This window comes from Equus asinus, chromosome 18, assembly GCF_041296235.1.
Source record: "Equus asinus isolate D_3611 breed Donkey chromosome 18, EquAss-T2T_v2, whole genome shotgun sequence".
Taxonomy (NCBI): Eukaryota; Metazoa; Chordata; class Mammalia; order Perissodactyla; family Equidae; genus Equus; species Equus asinus.
The window spans coordinates 40,157,897-40,185,575 of record NC_091807.1 but is presented as its reverse complement, the minus strand read 5'-3'; the positions used below and the strand labels follow the sequence as shown (position 1 = coordinate 40,185,575).

The window sequence follows — 27,679 nt, the reverse complement described above, 5'->3', positions numbered from 1 at the left end:
AGAAGTTTTAGGTTCACAGTAAAATTGATCGGAAAGTACACAGAGTTCCCATAATACCGCCACTCTCACACAGGCACAGCCTCCCCCCGTTGACATCTTGAGATCATGATACATTTGCTACAGATGTGGTTCATTTGTTATAATTTATAAACCTACATGGACACGTCTATATCACCCACAGTTCATAGTTCAATTAGGGTTTACTCTTAGGGGTGTACGCTCTATGAGTTTTGATAAATGTATGATGACAATAAGGACCATTATAGTTCATACAGAATAGCTTCCCTACCCTAAAAAATCCTCTGTGCACCACCTGCTCATCCCTCCTTCCCTGCTAACCCCTGGCAACCACTGATCTTTTTACTGTCTCCATAGTTTTGTCTTTTCTAGAATGTCATATAGTTGCAATCATACAGTATGGAGACTTTTCCCATTGGCGTCTTTCACTTAGTAATGTGCATTTAAGGTTCTTCCATATCTTTTCATAGCTTGATGGCTCATTTCTTTTTTTCCAAAATTTTTTATTGAGGCAAAATACACATAATATAAAATTTACTATCTTAACCATTTTTAAGTGCACAGTTCACTGGTCTTAAGTACATTCACAATGTTGCATAACCATCACCACCATCCACATCCAGAACTCTTTTTATCTTGCAAAACTGGAACTCTATACACATTAAACAATAACTTCCCATTCTCCTCTCCCCCAGCCCCTAGGAAGCACCGTTCTACTTTCTGTCTCTAAAGGACCTCATCTAAGTGGAATCATATAGTATTCGTCTTTTTGTAATTGGTTTATTTCACTTACCATAATGTCTTCATGGTTCATCCGTGTTGATGTCAAACTTGCTTCCTTTTTTAAGGCTGAAGAATATTCTATTGTATGTATATACCACATTTTGCTTATGCACTCATCCATCCATGGATATTTGGATTTCTTACACATTTTAGCTATTGTTAGTAATGCTGCTATGAACATGAGTTTACAAATATATATTGGAGACTCTGCTATCAATTTCTTTGAGCATACACCCAGTAGAATTACTGGCTCATATGATAATTCTACTCTTAATATTTTGAGGAACAATATACTGCTTCCCACAGTAGAGTACCATTTACTGTTCCCACCAACAGTGCACAAGGGTTCCAATTTCTCCAATTCTCACCAAACTTGTTATTTTCTGTTTGTTTTTTATATATAGTAGTCATCCTAATGGATGGAAGGTGGTATCTCATCGTAGTGTTGATATGCATTTCTCTAATGATTAGTAATGTTGGGCATCTTTTCACGTACTTACTGGCCATTTGTATGTCTTCTTTGGCAAAACATCTGTTCAAGTCCTTTGCCCATTTTTGAAGCAAGTTGTTTTTGTTATTGAGTTTTAGGAGTTCTCTTTATATTCTGGATATTAACCCCTTGTCTGATACATGATTTTCAGATGTTTTCTCCTATTTCTTTGGGTTACCTTTTTTCTCTGTTGATATTGTCTTTTGATGCAAAAATATTTAAAATTTTCATGAAATTCAATTTGTGTATTTTTTTTATGTTGTCTATGCCTTTGGTGTCATATCCAAGAAATTATTGCCAAATCCACTGTCATGAAGCTTTTGTCCTGTTTTCTACTAAGACTTTTATAGTTTTAGGTCTTACATTTAGGTCATGGATCCATTTTGAGTTACTTTCTGTGTATAGTGTTAGGTAAGGGGCCAACTTCATTCTTTGCATGTGGATATCCAGTTTTCTCCCAGCACCATTTGTCAAAAAGACTGTCTTTTCTCCATTGAATGGACTTGGTGCCCTTGTCAAAAATGATTTGACCTAACGTGTGAGGGTTTATTTCTGGACTCTTTATTCTATTCCATTGGTCTATATTTCTGTCTTTATGCCAGTACCACCCTGTTTTGCTTAGTGTAGCTTTGTAGTAAGTTCTGAAATCAGGAAGTGTGAGCCCTCCAGCTTTGTTCTTTTTCAGGATTGTTTTGGCTATTCAGGGTCCCTTAAGATTCCATACAAATTTTAGGATGGATTTTTATGTTTCTGCAACAAATGTCATTGAGATTTTGATAGTGATTACATTAAATCTGTAGATCACTCTCGACAGTATTGACATCTTAATGATGCTGAGTCTTCCAATCTGTGCACGTGGGATGTCTTTCCATTTATTTATGTCTTCTTTAATTTCTTCCAGCAATGTTTTGCAGTTGTCATTGTATACGTCTTCCTCGGTTAAGTTAATTCCTAAGTATTTCATTCTTTTTGATGCTAGTGTAAATGGAATTGTTTTGTAATTTCTTTTTTGGATTGTTCATTGTTATCATAAAGAAATACATCTGATCTTTTGTGTGTGTTGACTTTGTATCCTGCTATTTTGCTGAATTCATTTATTAGTTCTAACAGTTTTTTTGTGGAATCTTTAGGATTTTCTACATATAATATCACAGCATCTGTGAACAGAGATGACTTTATTTCTTCCTCTCCAATTTAGATGCCTTTTGTTTCTTCTATTGTCTAACTGCTCTCCCAAAACTTCCAGTACTGGGGTGAACAGAAGTGGCAAAAGTGGGCTTCCTTGCCTTCTTCCTGATCTTAGAGGAAAAGCCTTCAGTTTTTCAACATTGAATATGTTTGCTGTGGGTTTTTCATATATATATTTTATTATGTTGAAGTAGTTTCCTTCTGTTTCTAGTTTTTTTTTTTTTTTTTGAGGAAAATTAGCCCTGAGCTAACTGCTACCAATCCTCCTCTTTTTGCTGAGGAAGACTGGCCCTGAGCTAACATCCATGCCCATCTTCCTCTACTTTATGTACATATGGGACGCCTACCACAGCATGGCTTGCCAAGCAGTGCCATGTCCGCACCCGGGATTGAACTGGCGAACCCCGGGCCGCCGAAGCGGAACGTGTGCACTTAACCGCTGAGCCACTGGGCCAGCCCCTGTTGGTTGTTTTTATCATGAAAGGGTACTGAATTTTGTCAAATGCTTTTTCTGCATCAATTGAAATGATTATGTATTTTTTCCTTCCATCCTGTTACTGTGGAACCATCTTTGCATTCCAGGAATAGATCTCTCGGTCACGGCATCTAATCCTTTTATATGCTGCGTGATTCAGTGTGCTAGTATTTCGCTGAGCATTTTTTGCATGAATGTTCATAAGGGATATTGGTCTGTAGTTTTCTTTTCTTGTAGTGTCTTTGGTATCAGGGTAGTTCTGGCCTCATAGAATCAGTTAGGGAGTGTTCCTTTCTCTTTAATTTTTAAAAAAGCTTACAGTGAATGAGGAATAAATGAAAAAATCTTTAATCTGATAGAAGACATTTATGAAAAACTTGCAGCCAACATCATGCTCAACTGTGAAAGACCGAATGCTTTCCCCCCAAGACCAGGAACGACACACAGACGTCCTCGGAATCAGATCATCCTGCAGGTTCTCACTGCAGGAAGGCAGGGAGAGGAAATAAAAGGCAAACATACTGGAAATGAACAATAAAACTGTGTCTACTCACACAATTGTCCACAGAGAAAACCCTCAAGAATCTACAAAAAAAAAAAAAAAAAAACTCCTAGAAATAGAAGAGTTCAGCCAGGTTGAAGAATGCAAGCTTAAAATAATAAAAGTTAATTATTTTTCTATATAATAGCAATAAAAAAATTGGAATTCAAAATTTTGTTTAAAAGTATGATTTACAACAGAATAAAAAATGAAAAGTATAAATCTAACAGAATATGTACATAATGAAAACCATGAAAACACTGATGAAAGAAATCAAAGAAGACAGAAATAAATGGAGACCCAGACCATGTTCACAGGTTGGAATACTGTTACGTCAGTTACCTCCAAATTGATCACGGCAATCCCAATCAAAATCTAAGAAAGATTTTTTGTTGTTATCAACAAGCTGATTCTAAAACTATTTATAAAAGAAAAGATACTCAAATAGATACTCAAATGGCCAAAATAATTTGAAATGAAGAACAAAGTTGGAGGACTCACACTCCCTGACTTCAAGATTTTCTGTAAAGCTACGGCAATAAAGACAACATGATGTTGACAAAAGGGGAGGTACACAGGTCAGGGAAACAGAATAGAGAAACAGACCCACACAGACAAAGTCGTCTGAAGTCGGACAAAAGCGCAAAGGCAGGTTAATGAGACAGAAGCGTATTTGGAACAACTGGATGTCTATATGCAAAAAAGAAAGTGAACTTTGGCCCATAACTTGCACTTAATGTAAAAATTTAATTGATTAGAGACCTAAATGTAAAAGTTTTAAACTTTTAGAAGAAAATCTTTGTGACCTTGTGTTAGGCAGAGAGTTCTAAGATTCAACACCAAAATCGTGATCTAAAAAAGAAAAAAGTGATCAATTGGACTTTATCGACATTAAACTTTTGCTCTTCAAAAGACGTGGTTCAGAGAATGAGAAGACAGACGAACCAGAGTAGTAGAAAATATTTGCAAACCACACATCTGACCAAAGCACTTGTATCCAAAATATATAAAGAACTCTCAGAATTCAATATTAAGAAAAGCTCAGAAAGGAAAGGGGCCTAAAGATTTGAAGAAATACTGCCAAGTGTTGGCAAGGATGTGGAGGAACAGGAGCTCTCCTGCAGTGTTGGTGGAAATGTAAAATAGTACAACCACTTTGGAAGACAGGTTGACAAATAAGCACATTAAAGAATTTCAGGGGCTGGTCTGGTGGCAAGGTGGTTAAGGTCATGCACTCCGCTTTGGAGGCCCAGGGTTTGCCAGTTCGGATCCCGGGCGTGGACTTATACACCTCTCATCAAGCCATGCTGTGGCAGGCATCCCACATATAAAACAGAGGAAGATGGGCACAGATGTTAGTCCAGTGCCCATCTTCCTCAGCAAAAGAGGGTTGGTGGCAGATGTTAGCTCAGGGCTAATCTCCCTCAAAAAAAAAATAAATAAATAAGAATTTCAGCACATCACTAGTCATCAGGGCAATGCAAATTAAACTACAATAAGGAATATCTGCACACTTATTATAAAGGTTAAAATTTTTAAAAAATTTCACAACATCAAGTGGCACAGCCCCCTTAGAAAATAGTTTATCAGTTTCTTGTAAAGTTAAACATACACCTACCATATGGCCCAGCAATTCCACTCCTGGGTGTTTACCCTAGGGAAATGAAACTCATGATCATGCAAAAACCTGCACACAAACAATGATGTAGCAGCTTTGTTCTTAATCGTCAGAAACAGGAAACGATGACAAGGTCCTTCAATCATTGACTGACTAAACAAACTGTGGTGCGTCCATTCGATGGGGTGCTACTCAGCGAGAAAAGGGAATGAACTATTGGTGAACACGACAACAGGGAGGAATCTCAAGGGCATTCTGCTAAATGAGAGAAGTCAGATCCAAAAGGCTCCATACTGTATGATTGATTAATATGACATTCCAGAAGAGACATGACTATCGTGACTGAAAATCAGCGGTTGCCAGGGGTTTGGGATGAGGGGGGAGCTGACTGCAATGGAACAACACAGGGGCACTTATGAGGGGGTGGAATTCTTCTGCACGGGGCGGTGGTGGTCCACACCCACCTGTCAGAACTCAGACCTGAACGGCACAAGGAGTGAATTAGGCGAAGACGGAGACGGAGGGGAACGCAGTTCTGGGTTCTGTGAGGTCAGCCAGATGCATTTCCTCTCCCTAAAGAGGCTGACGGCCTCAGCCTGCTGTGTGCTGGGGTTTTTTTGTCTTCATTATTTTTTGTATTCTCCTTCCCTTGGGTTTGTGTTTTGTTTGGCTGGACCACATACTCTTGAGATGTTTTCATGGAGAGCGTATGAGTGGCGCCTTTCAGAACAGCTGTATGACCGGAAATACTTTAATGTCCATACACCACAGGACCCCATGCAGTTGCGTAATCAAAGTCATTTTCCCTCAGCCTTCGAAGGCTTGGTCCCACTGTCTTCAGGCATCTCGACTTGCTGAGTTGAAGAAGGATGCCGATCCCTCTGGAAACTTTCAGGATGTGTCTTTGTCTTTGGTGTCAGATATTTCACGAGTGTGTGTAGACACGCACCATTTTTCATTCACCTTGTCCCATATTGGGTCAAAATTCTATCTGAAGACCCATGTTTCCCCTCTGCTCTGGAAAAGATTCTGTTTCTCCCTTTCGCTGGTCTCTTCCTGGAAATTCTGTTTGGTGAACACTGGACCTTCTGGAATAGCATTGGCTTCTCCGAAGGCTCCTTCCTGTATTCCATCTCGCCTTGTGTTTGACATGCTTCTTTGTCTATCTTCCCACTTCCTCTTGGGTGGGTCAGTCCTACTGTCCAGCCCTTCTGTTTGTGGGGGACGTCCCACCCTGATGACCTGTGCCATCCCACTTCAGCTCCGTGTGGCCCCGTCACTGAGACTCTGGGGCTCACGTCCCCTCACCTGCAGCGTGACAGAGGACACTTGGAGAGCGAGCCAGCAGGGCGACTGCCGTGGGCAGGGCTGCAGACGTGACAGTTGTCCTGTGGTGTTTGCCTGGAGAACCAAACACAGGTCAGGGGGTCAACTGTGTTCTCAACAACAATGGGCATTTTACAAGCGGCAAACTCTTTTATGTAAATAAACCAGAAGCAACAAGGGCTCCGGGGACTCAGCTCAAACACCAACAAGGAAGGAGAAGGCTCAGTGAGCCGCCTGCTGGGGCAACACACACTGGAGAGAGGTATAAAAGCCACAGCCCCAGGCACCATGCACACTCACAGACACACTCACACACACTCCACTCTCCTCCAGCTGCACCAAACCCACCATGGCCGCCTCCACCCTGTCCGTCTGCTCCAGCGACCTCAGCTATGGCAGCCGGGTCTGCCAGCCCGGTGCCTGGGACTCCTGCCCCGACTCCTCCTGGCGGGTGGACGATGGCCCAGAGAGCTGCTGCGAGCCTCCCTGCTGTGCCCCCAGCTGCTGCGCCCCAGCCCCCTGCCTGAGCCTCATCTGCACCCCTGCCAGCTGTGTGTGCAGCCCCTGCCAGTCAGCCTGCAGCAGCTCCTGCACGCCCTCGTGCTGCCAGCAGTCTAGCTGCCAGCCGTCCTGCTGCACCTCCTCCCCCTGCCAGCAGGCCTGCTGCGTGCCCGTCTGCTGCACCCCCGTCTGCTGCAAGCCCGTGTGCTGTGTGCCCGTCTGCTCTGGGGCCTCCCCCTGCTCAGACTCCTCATGTTGCCAGCAGTCTAGCTGCCAGGCCTCCTGCTGCGCCTCCTCCTCCTGCCAGCAGGCCTGCTGTGAGCCCGTCTGCAGCACCTCCGTCTGCTGTAACCCCGTGTGCTGTGAGCCCGTCTGCTGCACCCCTGTCTGCTGTAACCCCGTGTGCTGTGTGCCCGTCTGCTCTGGGGCTTCCCCCTGCTCAGACTCCTCATGCTGCCAGCAGTCTAGCTGCCAGCCCTCCTGCTGCACCTCCTCCTCCTGCCAGCAGGCCTGCTGCGTGCCCGTCTCCTGCACACCCGTCTGCTCCAAGGCAACCCCCTGCCCAGCCCCCTCGTGCTGCCAGCCCAGCCCCTGCCCCCCGTCCTGCTGCAGACCCTCCTCCTGCGTGTCCCTCATCTGCCGCCCCGTGTGCAGGCCTGCCTGCTGCGTGCCCGTCTCCTCCTGCTGCCGCCCTGCCTCCTGCCAGCCCAGCTGCTGCCGCCCGGCCTCCTGCGTGTCCCTGCTCTGCCGCCCCACGTGCAGACCCTCCTCCTGCGTGTCCCTGCTCTGTCGTCCCACGTGCTCCCGCGTGGCCCGCTGCAGCCCCGCCTCGGCCCAGAAGTCCTGCTGCTGACCGGGCACGTCCCCCAGGGCCAGCCGGGCTCCAGGTCCCACCCCGTGACCGTGGTCCTCCCCGTCCCCTCAGTCCAGTCCTGACCTGTTAGGTGGCTGCCCCCACCCAGGACAGGGTCCCCCCAGGTGTCCACTGTCCTGACCTGACCTCTGCCTCCCAGGAACCCGGACGTCGCTGCTCCCCAGCTGCTGCCTCCAGGAGGCTCCTCCACCTGCCTCTGGGTCACCTGTCCTCTCCCAGTTTCTCTGCTCGGGTCACCTGTGGACTTTCAAGTGTCAGCCCCTCCTCGGCACCCAATAAACTCCCTTCCCCACCTGATGCGCTTCTTTCATCTCACACTCGGGGGTGGGGTTGGGGCAACACACGGTTTTGACCAGACATTGGTCTCCTCCAGCCGCGAACATTTGTGAGAGTGAGTGACTGAGGAATCCCGAAGGGCAGTGGCCTCCCTCCTCTGGGCCGGGTCACCGGTGGGATTCCCGCCCTCGCCCAGGAAGGTCAGTGCCTGCTCAGGCTGTGCCAGAGACGTGACCACAGCGGTGTGGAGAGTCCCTGGTCCGAGGTGCCCTGCTGTGAAGTCAACTCCTTGCTGCCACCTGCCTCCGGTTCCCAGACAGCATCCTAAGGATGTTGTCCTTGCTTTGTCATTTGCGGGCCTCCAAGCATCACATCCACTTCCTGAACGCTGTCACATGGGGAATTTCCCCTCCCTTCTGGCAAGTCCCAGTGCCACCTCCCACCAGGGAAACCAATGAGGCCATGTGTGTCCCCCTCAGCACCCAGAGTGGCAGAGGCCATATGACCAGGTGGACTTTGCTGAATTAAGCGTTAGAGTAAATATGAGGCCCATGGAGGGTTTCTCTTCTTTAGCGTTAGAGGCACATGGAATTTGGGCAGAGACTTGCTAAAGAAAGATTATACTCTATAACTATTTTACATAGGTGCTTTGGCAGTGGATGTTTGATAACTTTCTATTTTTTACCCTTTTAACGTGTTAAGCTGGGAATTAATAGCTTCTAAGTTGCAATTACTTATAGTCAAGTATACACGGTTTCTGTACCGTCCAAGTAGGAAACTGATGTGTGGCTGGTTTTGCTGGCATTCTGAGATCACGATCTTGGTGGGTGGTGCACGGATTTTAATTGTGGTCAGATACGCGTAACACAAACTGTTTTTGAGTGTACAGCTCAGTGGCATTGAGTACATTCACATTGTTGCGCAACCATCACCACCATCCATCTCCAGACCTTTCCATCTTCCCAAACTGAAACTCTATCCCCATTAAACACTAACCCCCCATCCAGCTTCCCCAGCCCCTGCCACCCACCCTTCTGCTTTCCCTCTCCATGAATCTGACTGCTGTATGTACCTCATATAGGTGGAACCATGCAATATTTCTCCTTTTGTGACTGGCTTATTCCACTTGGCGTAATGTTCTCAAGGCTCACCCATGCTGATGTCAGAACTTCCTTCCTTTTCAAGGTTGAATAATATTCCATTGTATGGATAGGCCACATTTGACTTAGCCACTCATTCTTCCATTGATGGACATTTAGGTGGCTTCTATATTTTGGCTGTTGTGAGTAATGCTGCTGTGAGCATGGGTGCATGACTATGCCCTTGGGATCCTGCTTTCAGTCCTTTGGGTACGTCCGCACAAGTAGAATTGCGGCGTCATATGGTAATTCAGTATAGATTTTTTGAGGGGCTGCCATAGTGTTTTCTATAACAGAAGAACCATTGTGTTGCACCAGCAGTGCACAAGGGCGCCAATTCCTCCACATCCTCGCCAGCACCTGCTATGTTCTGTTTTTCTGACAGTAGCCATGCTCACAGGTGCGAGTGGTGCATTTGGTTTGATCACAGACCGTGGGTGCTGCAGGAAATCCTGCAGCCGGGAGCCCCGCCCTCCCCTGGCTGTCTTTCCCCGCCGGTCCTCCCCTGCCCCCCTCACCCCCCGCCCGGGTCCTCTCTTGCAGAAGAACGAGTACCTGCTCGCGGTGGTGGCAGAGGACCGGGATGCGCTGCTGCTCGGCCTGCGCTACTCGCCCACCCAGCTGCACTTCCTGTTCCTCCGCGAGGACTCGGCCGGCGCCTGGCAGACCCGTGTGTCCTTCCGCAGTCCGACACTGATGGACAGCCAGTGGCACACGCTGGTCTTGGCCGTGTCTGAAGGATCCTTTTCCCTCACCACGGACTGCGGCCTCCCCGTGGACATGTAGGTACCAGGACGCCCGGAGAGGGTCGAATGTGTGTGTGCTGTCCGACAAGACGGGTCCAGAGTGGCCGGGCCAGGTGCCCCTCTCGTGGTGCCGTGTGAGCCCGGCCTGGGGGCACAGCCCAGCACCCCCCCGCGCGGGGTCAGGCTGGTGGGGAAACAATCGTTAGGAACCACCCGCTGAGGCGGGGGCGCCAGGGCCATCGTCAGAACCTGGGGTCAACCCTGCCCCCAGCAAGGCCCCGGTGGGGCAGGGGCGAATGCTGGAGGAGGGCATCTAGAGGAAGCTGAGGCCTGGGTCGGAGTCCAGGCTGGGTGAAGGGGACTCGACCAGGAGAAGAGTGTTGTTACCATCAGCAAGAGGCGGTAGGGGTCGTAAAGCCCACAGGCGCCAGATCCAACCTGCGGCTGCAGCCGGAATTAAGACCCGGTGCTTGCTTTGACTCTCAACGCGGTCATTTAACCTATGACTTGCTTTCCTCTTCTGGGATGAGCCAGTAAATCGTCACTAAAACCCTAAATAACCGTGCAGAATAGTCCCTAGTAGCTTTGACGTGACCCCAGGCACTCGAAGCCCGAGTTCATGTCTGGTCCTCGTGGTCGCCTGGTTCCCATGGCCTGGAAGCCAGTCGGCTGGACTAGGGAACGGTGAGTCCCTGCAGCCCGGCCAGTGGATGGTGACCCACGTCGGCCCTCAGCTCCCATCCTTGCCCAGTGGGGCTGGCGATTCTTTCTTTTTAATCACAAATGGTCCAGTTTATGTTGAATCTATCATTATTCCAAACATTAATTTCAAAGGCAGACTCTTATTCTGCTTTGTTATTATGTAACTTATTCCATAATAAAAAGAATACTTAACATTTATACACTTTGTTTAAACACGTCTTTATCACAGCCCTCCCCCACCATGTCCCCAAATTCATCGGGGCCTGTATGGGGGCGGGGGATGACTTCTCAGAGAGCCAGCAGTGAGGACAGCTCTGTGATGGAGCGGATGCAGGAGGCCAAGTGGGTGGGGGATGAGGAGCTGGGGCTGGAGCCGATGGTGGCCAAGGAGGAACGTAGGCCCCGAGGCCAGACATCAGAGGCCTCCTAGGCATCATGGAGGGCACACACCAGGACTCAGGAGGCCGGGGAGCTGTGCTCGGAGCACAGGACACTCTGGAACAGCGGCCAGGAGCTGACCTCGCCACGGCCAGCTACAGCCAGACGGCAAAGATTGGAAGGAGCAGGTGCTTCTACAAGAGGATGTGGCATGGTGGCCTGAGAGGGCCTACGCAGCCAGGAGAAAGCCTGTGCCTGGCTTTTCCACCCCAGAGGCTCTGGCCACACTGTCCCCTCCAGCAGGGCACCCGCCTTCTCCCTGTCCCCACATGCACCTGCACATCCAGACCCTCCTCCAGCCGTGAATTCCAGAGGTTCCCGGGTCACCATCAAGGCGAATCCTGTCCTGCCCTGACACCATCTGTCCCCTCCCGGGCTCGGTGGAGGGCAGGCAGGCCAGGCACCCCGTGCAGGTAGGAGCCACTAAAGGCTCCTGTGAGACAGAGAAGAGCCACAGCACACCTCTCGGCACACGCTTTTGCCGAAGACCTGTGTCCTGGGGTGAAGAACGTCCCCCCAGTTCACACCCACCAGAACCTGTGACGGGACACGAGGTCTTTGCAGCTGTGATCAGGTTAAGCTGAGGTCACACTGTGGGCCCTGATCCAGACACTGGTGTCCTTATGAGGAGAGGAGAAGGGGCACAGAGGAGAAGCCGTGCGACGACGGGGCAGAGAGCAGGGTGATGCTGACATGAGCCAGGAACGCCGAAGCCCCCAGAGTTGGGAGAGAAAGGGAGGGTCTTCTCAGAGCCTCCAGGGGGAGCGCGGCCCTGCCCGCACCTTGACTTTGGAATGCTGGCCCCAGGACTACCGGAGAACACGTTTCTCTTGTTTTAGCCGCCCAGCCTGTGCGCTCTGCCATGGCCGCCCCTGGACACTGGTCCGTCCCTGCCCTTTTCTACATAAACGGGCAGCCACCCTGCTCTCCCATGGCCCTAAAACCCTCCTCCAATGTTTTCAGAATGGCTGACGTGCCCTTCCCGGCCACCCTATCCATGCAAGGAGCCCGGTTCTTCATCGGCAGCCGGAGGAGGACCAAAGGCCTGTTCACGGTAGGTATGGAGGGGGCCGCCGGCCTGGCCCTCTCAACACCTGTGCTCATGGGGGGCTGTCACCACAGGTCTGTCGCTACGACCTGATGCTGTGATTCATCAGATTGTTGTGTGTGCTAAATGGAAATGGTAAACATGAGGGCACAGTGGAGCCCCACACGCCATGCAGACGCCCACCACAGGGCCTTTGCACTCACTGTTCTCTCCTCCGGGCACACTCATCCCCACTGCTACCTCGGCTTACCCCTACGCTCTGGGCCCTGTCCTGTCCTCTCACCATGGAGGCTTCCCCACCACTCTGAGAAGGTGACCCCACACTCAGCCGGCCCAGCCCCTCCTCTGGGTGTCTTTTCTCCATAGCCCTGACCACCTGCAGACCAGCTGTGTGTTTGCTCATTGTCTGTCTTTCCTCTGGAATGTGGGGTGAGAGGGGGGAGGTGGACCTCCTTCCATCACAGTGGGGGATTTTGTTTCCTGCTGTCTCCAGTGCTAGAACCATGCCAGAGGCATTGTAGGGGCTCTGTGAATATTTATTGATGGCGTGCTTGGATGGATGGATGGATGGATGGGTGGTTGAGTAGATGGGTAGGTGGGTGCGTGGGTGGATGCATAGGTGGGTGGACGGATAGATGGATGGGTGGATGGGTAGATGGGTAGGTGGATGGGTGGGTGGGTGGATGGATGGTGAACGGTTGAGTAGATGGACGTAAGGATGGATATATGAATGGACGGATAACAAATGGATGAGCATTGTAGCTGGTTACTCTGGGTAAGTCCGCAGGAAAACTCCCTTCTGTGGTTTAATTACCTTAGAATGGTGTACAGACCTCCACCATTGCTCCCAATCCCCTCCCATAACCATATGCAGCCTCTTCTCTCCGTGCTCTAGAGAGGGTTGGATGCCCCTCCCCCACTCGCACCCCTCCCTCGGGGTCTGCACAGGCTGAGCCCAGCGGTCCCCAGCCCCTCTAGCAGCGCGGGTCTGAAGGCGCTGTGCCTCTCTCTGCAGGGCCTGCTGAGGCAGCTGGTCCTGCTGCCTGGCTCGGATGCCACACCCAGGCTGTGCCCCTGCAGGAACGCCGAGTTCGCCTTGCTGTCCATCCCCCGCATCCTGCGGGGTTTCACAGGGAAGCCAGAAGAGAATGAGGTGCTAAGATATCCCTATGGTTAGTAGGCCACAGCCACCGGCTCCCCCACGTGAGTGGTGTCCCAAGCGCCCTGTCACTTCCCACCCTCTCCCGGGCACAGGGACAGGAGGGCAGCTGTTACATTGACAAAGGGAACGCTTGGGGTGAATGCAGCCGGGCCCAGGGGAGGCAGACCAGGGGGTCAGACACACCAGCGTCATCTGCCCTTCCTCTGGAGGGCTCCCACAGCGGCCGTCCAGCCCCCGTCCGGACAGTGCCTTTGATGGGCCGCTCATTCTGCCTGGAACCCCGGGCGTTTGCTGACCTAGACTTCCTTCCCTTGAGCCTCTCACTCCCACCTGCTGCCTGTTTTGCCCCTAAAGCAGCATTTGGGGCCCTTTCTCCCCATCCCTCTCCGATAGGTTTCCAAACCTCAGCCCTGGCTCCCCGACCTTCAGGAGGTACATTTCTATTTTCCGTACCCTCCCCAGCCCGGACGGTCCCTGGCTTTGCTTTCTCTAGTCTGTGTTTGCATCTTCCCAATGCAAAGTTACCGTGTTGACTGTTTATTTAAACCACATGCCCCACCCTCACCACTCAGCAAGGTGGGGAGACAGCCGACCCGCTGAGCCTCGCAGTCCTTGCTTCGCAAGCTCAGGGAGCCCCCTCTCCAGCACGTCCGCCCCTCACAATCTAGTCCTGGAATGGTGCTTCCAAATTCTCAGAGACACGGGGCTCCGCTGTAACTGGAAGGAGACTCGCGGGGGCAGGAGTTGGACCCCAGGCCTCTGCTGGGCACAACGAGAGGTGAAGGACGTGCTCAGTGTCACAGCCTGGCTGTCGCGACCCGGCCGCAGCGTGGATGTCGCTGTACTGTGGCCAAGTAGCAGCATTAGGACGTATGAGCTTGACCTGAGATGGAGGCAGAATTACAAGAAGTGATGGGGTCAGAATGCCACAAAACCAAGCAAAACGGAAGTTTAAATTAACTTGTGCCAGTAAGTAATAGACATGAGATGGGAGCAAGGCCACACCTTGATCCTAAGGATTTTCAGAAGCTAAGGACCCAAGGGAAGACATGCTGCCTTCTGGAGCGGCAGGGAGGCGGACGTGCAGGGAGCACCACAGCCTCCTGCCGCGCAGATGCCCCAGGGCAGCCACGTGCTCTCCTGGTCTCACCTGCCTCCCTGAGACCTCGGTTAAGACCGCTGAGTGGTTCCTCACAGTCCAGCAGGCAAAGGCAAGGCAGGACCGCCTGGGCAGGGTCTATCTCCTGACCCGTCTCCCTCCAGGGAGCATGTCCCCACTGGATACTCATCTTCCTTGTCTCTCCCCAGAAACCGACATGAAGGTGACACTGGGATCCCGACCTCCCTGTACCAAATTGGAGGATGCCCAGTTCTGGTTTGACGCCAGCAGGAGGGGGCTATACCTGTGCGTGGGCAGCGAGTGGGTCTCTGTGTTAGCAGGTGAGGAGGGCAAGGTGGTCGTGGCCCCAGGGCTCTGGGGTTTAGGGGCTCTTCTCTGAGCCAGCCTGACTTAGGAATGGCAAACGACCCCCATCCTGGGTGGGACCCGGGGGCAGGCAGGGCTCGTCCTCTCTCACATGGTCCCACGCTGGGGAAGAGCACGGGTCTCCCCGTGGGAGCTGGCCTCCCTCGTAGGCCCTGCCGGCCTCCTCACTCCCTGTCTGCCAGCTCTGATCACAGATTCTGTGCGGTGGTGCCTGAGTGTTCCTCTCAGAGTGGTACTGTTCACAGCAAGCCCTTTCAGCAGCCCAGTCCTGTTCATGGGAAGGGCGAGTGGAGGCTGCTGCGGATGCTCTGGGTGGGCTGTCCTCAGGAAATGGGAACTGCCTCCAGCTGGTCTGGCGGCAAGCTCTTGACTCGACTCTAGTTCACTTTAGGGCACAACCTTTGATAGAAGCAACGGGTGTGAGAAACATCTAATAAGGACCCAACATAGCCATTCCATCCGATCTGTATCACTGGGGGGGCTCTCTAGATCCTAAACCCATGCAGGAGCCAACAGCCTCCTCTGACTGACCTCTCCGTGAGTGAGGAACCGAGCTCTGGGTGACTCGCCCTTTGTGAAAGTGACGCCCATCGCTAATGCTCCCTGGGGTCCTGCTCCCAGGACGGTCCATCCAGGCTTCCATTCTGGGGAGCGTTAACCAGTCTCAATATTTCTGTCACAAGCCGAAGAAAAACTGGACTATGTGGAAGAGCATCAGAGCCTGTTCACCAACTCGGAGACACTGGGCATCGAGGTCTTTGTCATCCCTGAGGCCGGGCTCTTTGTAGCAACTGCCAATCGGAAGACCACCTCTGCCATCTACAAATGGACCGACGGGAAGTTCGCCTCGTACCAGAACATCCGCACGCACCAAGCTCAGTCCTGGAGACATTTCACCATCGGGAAAAGGGCAAGTGTGCATTTGGTGACTTCCTCGATCTTTTTTATCTTGGAAAAACCCAGAGTCCGAAGACTGGGGCTCCATACATAGATTCTAGGGGGAAAAGTATTCCTCTTGGTTTCAAAAGCCTTATTCAGCTTCTAAATGGCTTTCAAAGTCAGACGCTCAGCTGCCTCTCTAAATCCAGGGGTAGATGGCAGTGTCCTAGGGCGCCTTCCCCTGCCTGCGCCCCAAATCACTCACTCACCAGCACGTGTGTGCCGAGCGCAGCCCTGTCCGCACCTTGGCCGCCCTCGCCTCAGCTCCCACTGGTGGTGGGTGAGTGATCCAGACAGACACAGCTCGGCTCTCCCTCAGCTCACAGCCACCACAGTCCTGCTGTGCTCCAATCCAACATGGGGAAGGAATGACCAACTCTCTTGTTTTTCAATTGATGCCATTTTAAAACTGTATTTTTTCATTATAAAAACTGTACATCAAAGAAAAAGTGGGAAAAACCTTCTGTCCCATCGCCCAGGCAGATGCAGGGTTCACTTTGAGCTCACTCACTTCCAGGCACAGCATGCGCATCCTACCTGCCAAGCTCTGGCTCCCGTTATAACCACACAGGCGAGCGATCTTGCCTCCTGGTCACGTCACATTCGGGGCATTCCCGGTTGTACTCTGCTGCGGAACAAACACCTGGTTCCTGCGGGAGAGCAGGGCGTTAAGACTTTCCACTCCTCCAGGTGATGAAGACCATTTTTGTGCATAGAGCTTTTCCTGAGTTTGGGAGATAGAAATGGAAGTAAAGGGCTGGGGAATACGGACACACTGAAGGGTCTTAAACATAATCAGCAGATCCGGGGACAGTGAGGGTCTCCCGGGCCACCCCGAGGCCATCGGTAACGGCCATTTGGACAGAGACGCTGATGTTCAGGAGCCGTTAGCACCTGACCGCTCACACCGATCACGAGAACCGAGCGTCCCGGGTCCTCTCTTTCAGATCTTCCTGGCCGTGGCCAACTTTGAACCGAATGAAAAGGGTCAGGAGTTCTCCGTCATTTACAAATGGAGCCAGAGAAAACTGAGGTTCACGCCGTACCAGAGGGTCCCCACCCACAGCGCCCGCGACTGGGAGGCCTTCCAGGTGGCTGGGGAGCACTTCCTCGCTGTGGCCAACCATCGGGAAGGTAGGGGCTGTGGCCTTTGACCCGAAAGGAAACCATCCCGGGGCTGGGCATGACTCGCCTGAGGGTTCTTTTTCATCAATAACGATAAGGGGCTGGCTCCGTGGCCGAGTGGTTAAGTTCGCGCGCTCCGCTGCAGCAGCCCAGGGTTCGGATCCTGGGCGCGGACATGGCACCACTCGTCAGGCCACGTTGAGGCGGCGTCCCACATCCCACAACTAGAAGGACCTGCAACTAAGATATACAACTATGTACGGGGGGGTTGGGAAGATAAAGCAGGAAAAAAAAAAAAAGATTGGCAACAGTTGTTAGCTCAGGTGCCAATCTTTAAAAAAAAATAAAATAAAATAACGATAAACCACACCTGGTCCAATTCCTCGGGCTTGGCCATCTGACAGTGGAGTCCAAGGGTGAACACACCTGAGCACCTGCTCACCTGTCCAGCACAGACTGCCTCCTTTGAAACTAACCAACTGACCTCCCCTTGGGAGGGGTCTGGCTGAAAGAGACGCGACGGTATTTGGCAGCAGGCCCAGAGTTAGGGAGAGGATGCTGGTGTGGATGGCCATACTAGGAGGGTGGCTAGAAGGACGCAGGAACTTATTTCCCCCAGAACAGGCTCATCAGATCTGGACACAAACTGTGTGTGATGCGTGGGTGGGCAGGGGAGACAGGCCTGGGAGGGGCTCGGATACCTGGTTTCTTGGCCAGTGACTACCCTGAGTGACCGCAGCGAGCCAGTCTGTAACTCAAGGGGCGGACGGGGTCTGAGTGGCTGCTGGCCCTGCGGGGCACATCTGGCCCAGCCCTCCCTGGGCTCCACAGGGGGAGAGCAAAGGGGATGCTGGGCAATGTGAGAGGTGAGGCTGGGGTCATCACTGGGGGAGTGGGGAGTGTGGAGGAGAGTGCAGGGATGAGCAGGGCCATGACCTGAGTGCTGCCCTGTCAGGCTTGGCTGGACCAAACAGGCCACAGGGGCCCTGGGGCAGGGCCCAGGGTGGGCCAGGGTTCCGCCAAAGCTGCTATAAGGCTGTGGAAGCCTGCTTCCTCCCTGAACACAGCCTCTTGGCTTCCAGGTGACAACCACAACATCAACAGCGTCATCTACAAGTGGAACCCAAGGACCCGCCTCTTCGAGACCAACCAGACCATCGCCACCTCTGGCGCCTACGACTGGGAGTTCTTCACTGTGGGGCCCTACTCCTTCCTGGCGGTCGCCAATGCCTTCAACGGCACATCCACCAAGGTGCTCTCCCACCTGTACGTCTGGCTCGTCGGCTCCTTCCAGCTCTTTCAGTCTTTCCAGGTGAGGAGCCGGACGTGAGCTCTGTGTTTGCCACCCCGCCTCGCGTCGGATCCGGCACCACCGCCTGGTGTCTGCGGTGCAGCTGCTGGAGACAGGTGACACGGGACCTGGGGACCCAGTGAGACAGGACCAGCGTCCAGCTCGGGACCCTCCACCCCAGACTCCTCACCTGGGGCGCCTACCCCTGTATAAGGCTCAGGCCGAGCTCAGGTTGCCCCAAATATAGCCTCTGTTACCCCAAGTACAGCCCGAGGATCCCTGAAATGAGGGGGTGCCATGGCTCTGCCCCTCCTCTGGCCTGGAGCTTTCCTGGCAGCACCAGGTGCTCAGGCAGGCCTCCTGGCGCCTGGGCAGGCCCTGTGGTCTGACCCTCCTTCAGGTGGGCCTTGGGCTCCTGCCCTGGGGCAGCTGGGCTGCTCACCTCTGACCTGGCCACATGGCGGGGGAGAGGACTGGCACATTCTACTTTCCCTTCAGACCTGGAGGGTCCATAGCTGCTTCCCGTTGCCATGGGCTGGCGGGTGAGACCTTTGAGTCGAGGCAGCGAGAAACATTTGTTAGGATGGGGCAGTGCTGGCAGCCCCATGAACTGCACGTGTCCTGGTTAGTGTGACAAGAGCTGTGAAGGGAAGCACAGCGCTAGGTTGGGACACTTGCCCATCAAGGGCCATCCGGGCAGGGGCTGGCTGCCCATCCATTTCCTGAGGGTCCAGGGTGCTGTTCCCATAGATGGGCGCCATAGGGGAGGAGAGTGGCTGGGGTGGGGTGTCATTCTCGGCAGCCATTCTCCTTCCTAACGGTCCCGGGAGGTGAGCCGTGACAGCGGCGCTTGCTTGCTGAACAATGGCCACGTAAAGCGGCCGTGCCAAGAGCTTGATCCACTCAGTCCTCCCAGCCACCCCGTGAGGTCAGCTTGGCCACGAGTCCCCTTCCACACAGGGAAGCAGAGGCTCAGAGCTTAGGAGGCTGCTCCCGGCAGAGTGGGGATCGGAACCCAGGTGGTGTGATGCCGTCGACCGGTCGGCGTTGGGCAGTGTCTTTCTCAAACGCCAGTTCCCTGCATTGTATTCCTCATCGCTGGAGCACCTTACGGATGCCCAGACTCCAGAAAACCACACGGCCGTCTTGGGTTGGGTACCAACGTGCTTGGGTGAGCAATGACTGATTTGAAGAGCATTCAGCAATGGGCTGGTCTGGGGTCTGCCTATTGGGTGATGGAATCTCTGACGGGCGTTAGACCCCAGGCCTGTGAGATTGGAGACGCAAAAGCATCTAGGGGCTGGTGGCGGGCCAGGCAAACCTACGGGAGGTAAAATCAGGATTCCCAAGGAGGTCTCGACAAGCGAGGACGGTGGCATCGGGCAGCAGCAAAAGGGCCATGTGGAGGCCTGGCAGGTGGTGCAAGCCACAGGCTGACGGCAGTTCCTGTGGAAACCCCATGGGCTCTAAATTAATCGCATGTGTCATCAGGGTCAATGGGTGTCCAGAAAGCCAATGGGATGGTGGGCAGCCCTCCAGCGAGTGTTCCCAGCCCGAGGAGGGGGTTTCAGGTGCTTGCACATCCGGAGCCTGGCACACTGGGGAGTGTTCAAGGAGGCAACCAGAATCTGGAAGAGATTTGAAACATATCGCATGAGTGACAACCGCAGGAACTGAAGATTTTGTTCTGAAAGAAGATTCGGGGTGATTGTTTCTAAGTATCTAACGGACAAGCCGGGGGGGCGGGAGAGCATACCTCTGTGGGGCCCTGGGAGCCCTCCATCAGGCAGATGGGAGATGCAAAAGCGTGTCAGGGCCCCGGAGGGAGGATTACGGGAAAAGAGGAAGACTCCTTGGACACACGTGGGCTGGACCACTTGAGGACACGGAGAATGCGCTGACTGCAGGTGAACAGACGCCGTGGACCCCAAGAGGGCACTGAGGACACGCCGTCTGCAGAGCAGGAGAGAGGGCTCAGGGAAGGGCAGGCCCAGTGAGGAGCCGGGAGACGTCAGTACATGCAGGGTTGGGGATGTTCCTCCCCCAGAAGGGAAAGCAGAGGGAGGGAGGGGTTTAGGAAGAAGCAATTAGGAACTCGTTGAAAAGCAACCTTAGGCGGCACGCAGGGTCCCCATGTGAAGCGAGCCCCTGTCTTGGTCCTAGACCCTACAGGCGGGCGTGAAGAGAGGATGCCAAGGCTATCCACCAGGAGCCCAGGCAGGGGCAGCTCTATCGTCTGCTCCGTCAGGCTGCTGCTCCCAAATAAGCAAGACCCAGTGGCGGGGGCCCACCCCTGCGCTGGGGACATGGTTTTCTCCATCCCTGACAGCCCCATTCCAGAACCCCTGGAATGTCCACGGATGGCAACCTTTCTCGTTTCCCTTTTTGAAAAGCCTTTCTGCCATTTACAGAGATTTTTAGAGGGAGGTCTGTGGCTGCACGTGCTCAGCAGGCTCGTGATTCCGTCTCAGACCCATTTCCCAGATGAGAAAGCTGAGGCTGGGGAGCGAGGGGACCTGGCTGGGACATATGTGGTAAATGGAGCAGCCAGTCATCTGCAGATGTCCTTGCATCCATCCGAGGTCCCTCCTCCAGGCCTGTGCCATCGAGATGGAGTCCGGAGTCTGGTCTGTGACTGAAGGACTCCCTGGATGTGTCCCTTACTCGAGTTATGGTGTCTCCTCTTCTTGCCCACATGTGGCTCGTCCCTGTGACAGACTGCCGGCTCTTCATCCAGAGGAGATCAGGATGAGACGCTGAGCTTTGCGGAGCAGACGCCCCCAGGGTCTCAGCTGGAAGGCAGGTAGAGGAGTTCTCAGAGTGTGGTTACAGGACTCCATCCTGGGCGACACTATAGCGGGAGACAAGCCTGCCTGGAAGGTGGTGGCCACTCTGCGTCTTCAGGCGGCACCTGAGAGGGGCTCCCATCTGCGCCCCGCCTGGCCATGGGCCCTGGACACAGTGGGTGTCCTCAGCAGCGAGGCCGGCGCAGAGGGACAGAATGGGGCCAGTGGAGCCAAGACCAAGGCCTGTCTGGGCTAGATGACCCAAAGGAGAGCAGGCCAAAGGGTGTGACATTGACCTGAAAGAAACATCCAGAAAGACGACCATGAGGGAGCACCTCTCCAGCCCCTCAGGCAGCACTGTCCCAGGAGCCGGAACTCTGGGGCTACAGGTGACCTGCCTGGGGCGCTGCTGTCGCTCACACCCCTTTGCACCCTGCCTGAAGGCTGCCTTCTCTCACAAGCCACGTCTCTTCACACCTCATCAGTTCCTCAAAACCCACACAATTCCACCTCCATGTTCTGCCAGTGTTTTTCATCTTGTGTTTAAGCCCTGTAGGTCCTGGAGATGCCTTAATGTGTTTACTGTTGGTTTGAGGGTTTGCAGCATCTTTCATGACCCTGAGCTTTGAGGCAGGAGAGGCCGGGCGCTTTGAAAGCATGCGTGTGTGGAGAGGGGCCAACCTTGCAGACAGCCTTTCTAGAGGGCTCAGCAGGCGCCGGGTGCGGGCGAGTGGGTGCAGAGCTGTGCACACAGACCGCGCTGGGAGGGTGAGGCAGGGCCCGGGGCCGGGGATGAGTTCAGCTCACAGGAAGGCCCGGCCACGCTGGGTTTGCAGCCCACATGTGAGTGGGAGGCTGGCTGCCCACCCTGCCCTACCCTCTAGGTCTCCCCACCTCTCCCCAGGAATTCTAGAACTTTCTCCAGGTGGCAGGGACCAAGGCTCCAGCAATGTGGCCTCACCATCTTAGACCAAAGGAGGCCCGAGCCGGGTGTGTCCAGGAAGGAACAGGCTCCATCCGTGGGAGATCCAGCTCCTGGGAGTTCTGCTCCCCGAGGGACTGGCTATGGAGTCTGTGGTCACCGTCATCAAACGTAGACCCAGAATGAGGGGCCGAGGGGAGGAGACAGGTACTGCGGGGGAGGGAAGACTCTGGGTTTGTTGCCTGGGAGGCAGGGCTGACGAAGTGAGGACCAGGAGCAGCGGGAGCTGTGGGGCAGGAGGGCCGCTGAGTGCCCAGGGGGCTCGAAGGAGAGGGTCAGCGAAGCCCGGAGGAGGCACGAGTGGGGGCAGGCGGGGGACGGGCAGAGGCGCTGGCCAGAATTTTCAGCAGCTCTTCGGGGCCGCGCAGGGGGTGAAGCTGTGGGCCTGTCGGAAGCTTAGGCTCCACCACGGATGTAAATGTCCAGACACAAGTGAGAAGGAAGAGGCAAGAGTTGGGTTCAGACCACTCTCTATAGGGCGGTGGGGAGCGCTCCTCAGTGGTCAGCACTGCCCGGGTGACCCTGGGAGGGACCAGCTCAGCCCTGCAGGTGCTCACGAGGGTGAGGAGCTTTCTCCTGTGACTCCTCTTTGTGCTGTGAGGGGGGACCTGGTAGGGGCCCAGGCAGCCTGGGGGAGGACCAGTCTGCGGTCGGTTAAATCCAATGATGCGAACCCACTGATCCGGAGGGCTGACTAAGGGACTTGAGCATCCGCGGAGCAGGTCTGGAGGAGCTGCCAACTCAGGGAGAGCTCAAGGGGCACCCAGAAGTTGGCCGGGGAGCATGCCACACCCCCAGCCTCCCAGGGTGGGACCCCCCCCCCACCTTAGCCAACACCCACAGTGAGGATGGCAGCACACCCCCAGGGCCCTTGGGTGCAGCCTGCCTTCCCCTGGCAGTGCACGGCTCCCCTCAACGCCCCCGGCACTCCCAGACCTTAATTCTTTGCTCCACCAAAGCCAGAACCCAACCCTCCTGGCCCAGAAACTAACCCATTCATTACCGGGAGCCACCCACCCTTGAGGGAAGCTGTCAGGGGCTCCAGGGGCTGCAGGCTGCCAAGACAAGGAAGCACCATCATCCCTGCAAGGTGTTCCAGAGCCGGGCAGGGCTCCAGGGGAATTCCGATCAGGAGGGAGGGAAGGGCCTGCCCAGCCCGGCAGGTGCCTGGCCACCTGGCTCCAACAGGGTTGCCAGGGCTGTTTGATGTGGAGATTTCTTCTTCTCTCCCCGTTGAGTCCCTAATGTGCTTGGAATCCAGGAGCAGCCTGACAGCAGGCCCCAGGCCAGTACACCCCTGCCCAGGCTGGTGCAGCCCTGCGGGGACTCTCCACCCTCTCACTTCCGAGGAGGAGGAGCTGGCCTCTGGCTGAGGTGCAGTGCTCACCCGACTCTGCGAGGGGCTTCTGACAGCCCATGACTGGGAGCCAGCAAGGCCCCACGCAGGTCTCTGCCAGCCTCCGCCAGATAAAATACAGGACGCCCAGTTCAATCTGAATTCCAGATAGACAACGAATAATTTTTTTAAAAAAGCACGTCCCAAGTATTGCATGGGATACACATAGACTGAAAAATCAACATTTATCAGAAATTCCAATTGAACGGGTACCCCTGTATTTGCTGTTTCAAGCGGCCGACCCTGCTGGGCGCAGGAGCAGAGGCAGGATGAGAGCCCCCGTAAGCCAGGCCTGTGTCGATGCTCCTCCACGGTCACTCCCTCGTCCCTTCTCCTCGCCTCTGGACCTCTTCTCCCTGTGCTCCCAAAGCCCCCACACTGCCTCCTCGGCCCCCCACCTGTGTGCCCCTCCACGCTGGGGCTCAGGACGAGCGAGCTGAGAGTGGAGTAAAGTAGCTCAGAGCTGGAAGGAAGTCCTGGAGATCTGGAGGAGAGCCCCTCCTCAGACCAGCTCCTGGCCCCGTGTTGTGTGTCCTATGTGCACATGTGCATGTAGGTGTCTGTATACACACGTGTGTGCAGGTGTATGCACGTATACCCATGTGCACTGTGCATGGTTGTCTGTGTGCAGGTGTATGTATGCACACGTGTGTGCAGGTGTATGCATGTATACCCATGTGCACTGTGCATGGTTGTCTGTGTGCAGGTGTATGTATGCACACGTGTGTGCAGGTGTATGCACGTGTATACCCATGTGCACTGTGCATGGTTGTCTGTGTGCAGGTGTATGTATGCACACGTGTGTGTAGGTGTATGCATGTGTATACTCATGTGCACTGTGCATGGTTGTCTGTGTGCAGGTGTATGTATACACACGTGTGTGCAGGTGTATGCACGTGTATACCCATGTGCACTGTGCATGGTTGTCTGTGTGCAGGTGTATGTATGCACACGTGTGTGTAGGTGTATGCATGTATACCCATGTGCACTGTGCATGGTTGTCTGTGTGCAGGTGTATGTATGCACACGTGTGTGCAGGTGTATGCATGTATACCCATGTGCACTGTGCATGGTTGTCTGTGTGCAGGTGTATGTATGCACACGTGTGTGCAGGTGTATGCATGTATACCCATGTGCACTGTGCATGGTTGTCTGTGTGCAGGTGTATGTATGCACACGTGTGTGCAGGTGTATGCATGTATACCCATGTGCACTGTGCATGGTTGTCTGTGTGCAGGTGTATGTATGCACACGTGTGTGCAGGTGTATGCATGTATACCCATGTGCACTGTGCATGGTTGTCTGTGTGCAGGTGTATGTATGCACACGTGTGTGCAGGTGTATGCACGTGTATACCCATGTGCACTGTGCATGGTTGTCTGTGTGCAGGTGTATGTATGCACACGTGTGTGCAGGTGTATGCACGTGTATACCCATGTGCACTGTGCATGGTTGTCTGTGTGCAGGTGTATGTATGCACACGTGTGTGTAGGTGTATGCATGTATACCCATGTGCACTGTGCATGGTTGTCTGTGTGCAGGTGTATGTATGCACACGTGTGTGTAGGTGTATGCACGTGTATACTCATGTGCACTGTGCATGGTTGTCTGTGTGCAGGTGTATGTATGCACACGTGTGTGTAGGTGTATGCACGTGTATACCCATGTGCACTGTGCATGGTTGTCTGTGTGCAGGTGTATGTATGCACACGTGTGTGCAGGTGTATGCACGTGTATACTCATGTGCACTGTGCATGGTTGTCTGTGTGCAGGTGTATGTATGCACACGTGTGTGCAGGTGTATGCACGTGTATACCCATGTGCACTGTGCATGGTTGTCTGTGTGCAGGTGTATGTATGCACACGTGTGTGCAGGTGTATGCATGTATACCCATGTGCACTGTGCATGGTTGTCTGTGTGCAGGTGTATGTATGCACACGTGTGTGCAGGTGTATGCACGTGTATACCCATGTGCACTGTGCATGGTTGTCTGTGTGCAGGTGTATGTATGCACACGTGTGTGCAGGTGTATGCACGTATACCCATGTGCACTGTGCATGGTTGTCTGTGTGCAGGTGTATGTATACACACGTGTGTGCAGGTGTATGCATGTATACCCATGTGCACTGTGCATGGTTGTCTGTGTGCAGGTGTATGTATGCACACGTGTGTGTAGGTGTATGCACGTGTATACCCATGTGCACTGTGCATGGTTGTCTGTGTGCAGGTGTATGTATGCACACGTGTGTGTAGGTGTATGCACGTGTATACCCATGTGCACTGTGCATGGTTGTCTGTGTGCAGGTGTATGTATGCACACGTGTGTGCAGGTGTATGCGTGTATACCCATGTGCACTGTGCATGGTTGTCTGTGTGCAGGTGTATGTATGCACACGTGTGTGCAGGTGTATGCACGTGTATACCCATGTGCACTGTGCATGGTTGTCTGTGTGCAGGTGTATGTATGCACACGTGTGTGTAGGTGTATGCACGTGTATACCCATGTGCACTGTGCATGGTTGTCTGTGTGCAGGTGTATGTATGCACACGTGTGTGCAGGTGTATGCATGTATACCCATGTGCACTGTGCATGGTTGTCTGTGTGCAGGTGTATGTATGCACACGTGTGTGTAGGTGTATGCATGTATACCCATGTGCACTGTGCATGGTTGTCTGTGTGCAGGTGTATGTATGCACACGTGTGTGCAGGTGTATGCATGTATACCCATGTGCACTGTGCATGGTTGTCTGTGTGCAGGTGTATGTATGCACACGTGTGTGTAGGTGTATGCACGTGTATACCCATGTGCACTGTGCATGGATGTCTGTGTGCAGGTGTATGTATGCACACGTGTGTGCAGGTGTATGCATGTATACCCATGTGCACTGTGCATGGTTGTCTGTGTGCAGGTGTATGTATGCACACGTGTGTGTAGGTGTATGCACGTGTATACCCATGTGCACTGTGCATGGTTGTCTGTGTGCAGGTGTATGTATGCACACGTGTGTGCAGGTGTATGCGTGTATACCCATGTGCACTGTGCATGGTTGTCTGTGTGCAGGTGTATGTATGCACACGTGTGTGCAGGTGTATGCACGTGTATACCCATGTGCACTGTGCATGGTTGTCTGTGTGCAGGTGTATGTATGCACACGTGTGTGTAGGTGTATGCACGTGTATACCCATGTGCACTGTGCATGGTTGTCTGTGTGCAGGTGTATGTATGCACACGTGTGTGCAGGTGTATGCATGTATACCCATGTGCACTGTGCATGGTTGTCTGTGTGCAGGTGTATGTATGCACACGTGTGTGTAGGTGTATGCATGTATACCCATGTGCACTGTGCATGGTTGTCTGTGTGCAGGTGTATGTATGCACACGTGTGTGCAGGTGTATGCATGTATACCCATGTGCACTGTGCATGGTTGTCTGTGTGCAGGTGTATGTATGCACACGTGTGTGTAGGTGTATGCACGTGTATACCCATGTGCACTGTGCATGGTTGTCTGTGTGCAGGTGTATGTATGCACACGTGTGTGTAGGTGTATGCATGTATACCCATGTGCACTGTGCATGGTTGTCTGTGTGCAGGTGTATGTATGCACACGTGTGTGTAGGTGTATGCATGTATACCCATGTGCACTGTGCATGGTTGTCTGTGTGCAGGTCTATGTATGCACACGTGTGTGCAGGTGTATGCATGTATACCCATGTGCACTGTGCATGGTTGTCTGTGTGCAGGTGTATGTATGCACACGTGTGTGCAGGTGTATGCATGTGTATACCCATGTGCACTGTGCATGGTTGTCTGTGTGCAGGTGTATGTATGCACACGTGTGTGCAGGTGTATGCGTGTATACCCATGTGCACTGTGCATGGTTGTCTGTGTGCAGGTGTATGTATGCACACGTGTGTGTAGGTGTATGCACGTGTATACCCATGTGCACTGTGCATGGTTGTCTGTGTGCAGGTGTATGTATGCACACGTGTGTGCAGGTGTATGCATGTATACCCATGTGCACTGTGCATGGTTGTCTGTGTGCAGGTGTATGTATGCACACGTGTGTGCAGGTGTATGCATGTATACCCATGTGCACTGTGCATGGTTGTCTGTGTGCAGGTGTATGTATGCACACGTGTGTGCAGGTGTATGCACGTGTATACCCATGTGCACTGTGCATGGTTGTCTGTGTGCAGGTGTATGTATGCACACGTGTGTGTAGGTGTATGCACGTGTATACCCATGTGCACTGTGCATGGTTGTCTGTGTGCAGGTGTATGTATGCACACGTGTGTGCAGGTGTATGCATGTATACCCATGTGCACTGTGCATGGTTGTCTGTGTG

The 27,679-nt window shown here is 53.1% G+C and overlaps 2 protein-coding genes across 4 annotated transcripts in view; both read left to right on the top strand.

Moving 5' to 3' along the window:
• TSPEAR (thrombospondin type laminin G domain and EAR repeats) overlaps positions 1-27,679 on the top strand; it is a 182,092-nt gene that overhangs the window by 133,545 nt on the left and 20,868 nt on the right. For all 3 annotated transcript variants that reach the window (XM_044751058.2, XM_070489033.1, XM_070489034.1), the window contains exons 3-9: positions 9,773-10,011; positions 12,079-12,169; positions 13,179-13,335; positions 14,634-14,765; positions 15,495-15,721; positions 16,698-16,884; positions 17,958-18,187. In XM_044751058.2, coding sequence (XP_044606993.1) covers positions 9,773-10,011; positions 12,079-12,169; positions 13,179-13,335; positions 14,634-14,765; positions 15,495-15,721; positions 16,698-16,884; positions 17,958-18,187 — 1,263 coding nt within the window. The remainder of the gene's footprint in view (positions 1-9,772; positions 10,012-12,078; positions 12,170-13,178; positions 13,336-14,633; positions 14,766-15,494; positions 15,722-16,697; positions 16,885-17,957; positions 18,188-27,679) is intronic.
• LOC106842969 (keratin-associated protein 10-12-like) lies at positions 6,749-8,126 on the top strand. The gene has a single exon (XM_044751059.2). The coding sequence runs from the start codon at positions 6,789-6,791 to the stop codon at positions 7,791-7,793; it is 1,005 nt and encodes a 334-aa protein (XP_044606994.2). The 5' UTR covers positions 6,749-6,788; the 3' UTR covers positions 7,794-8,126.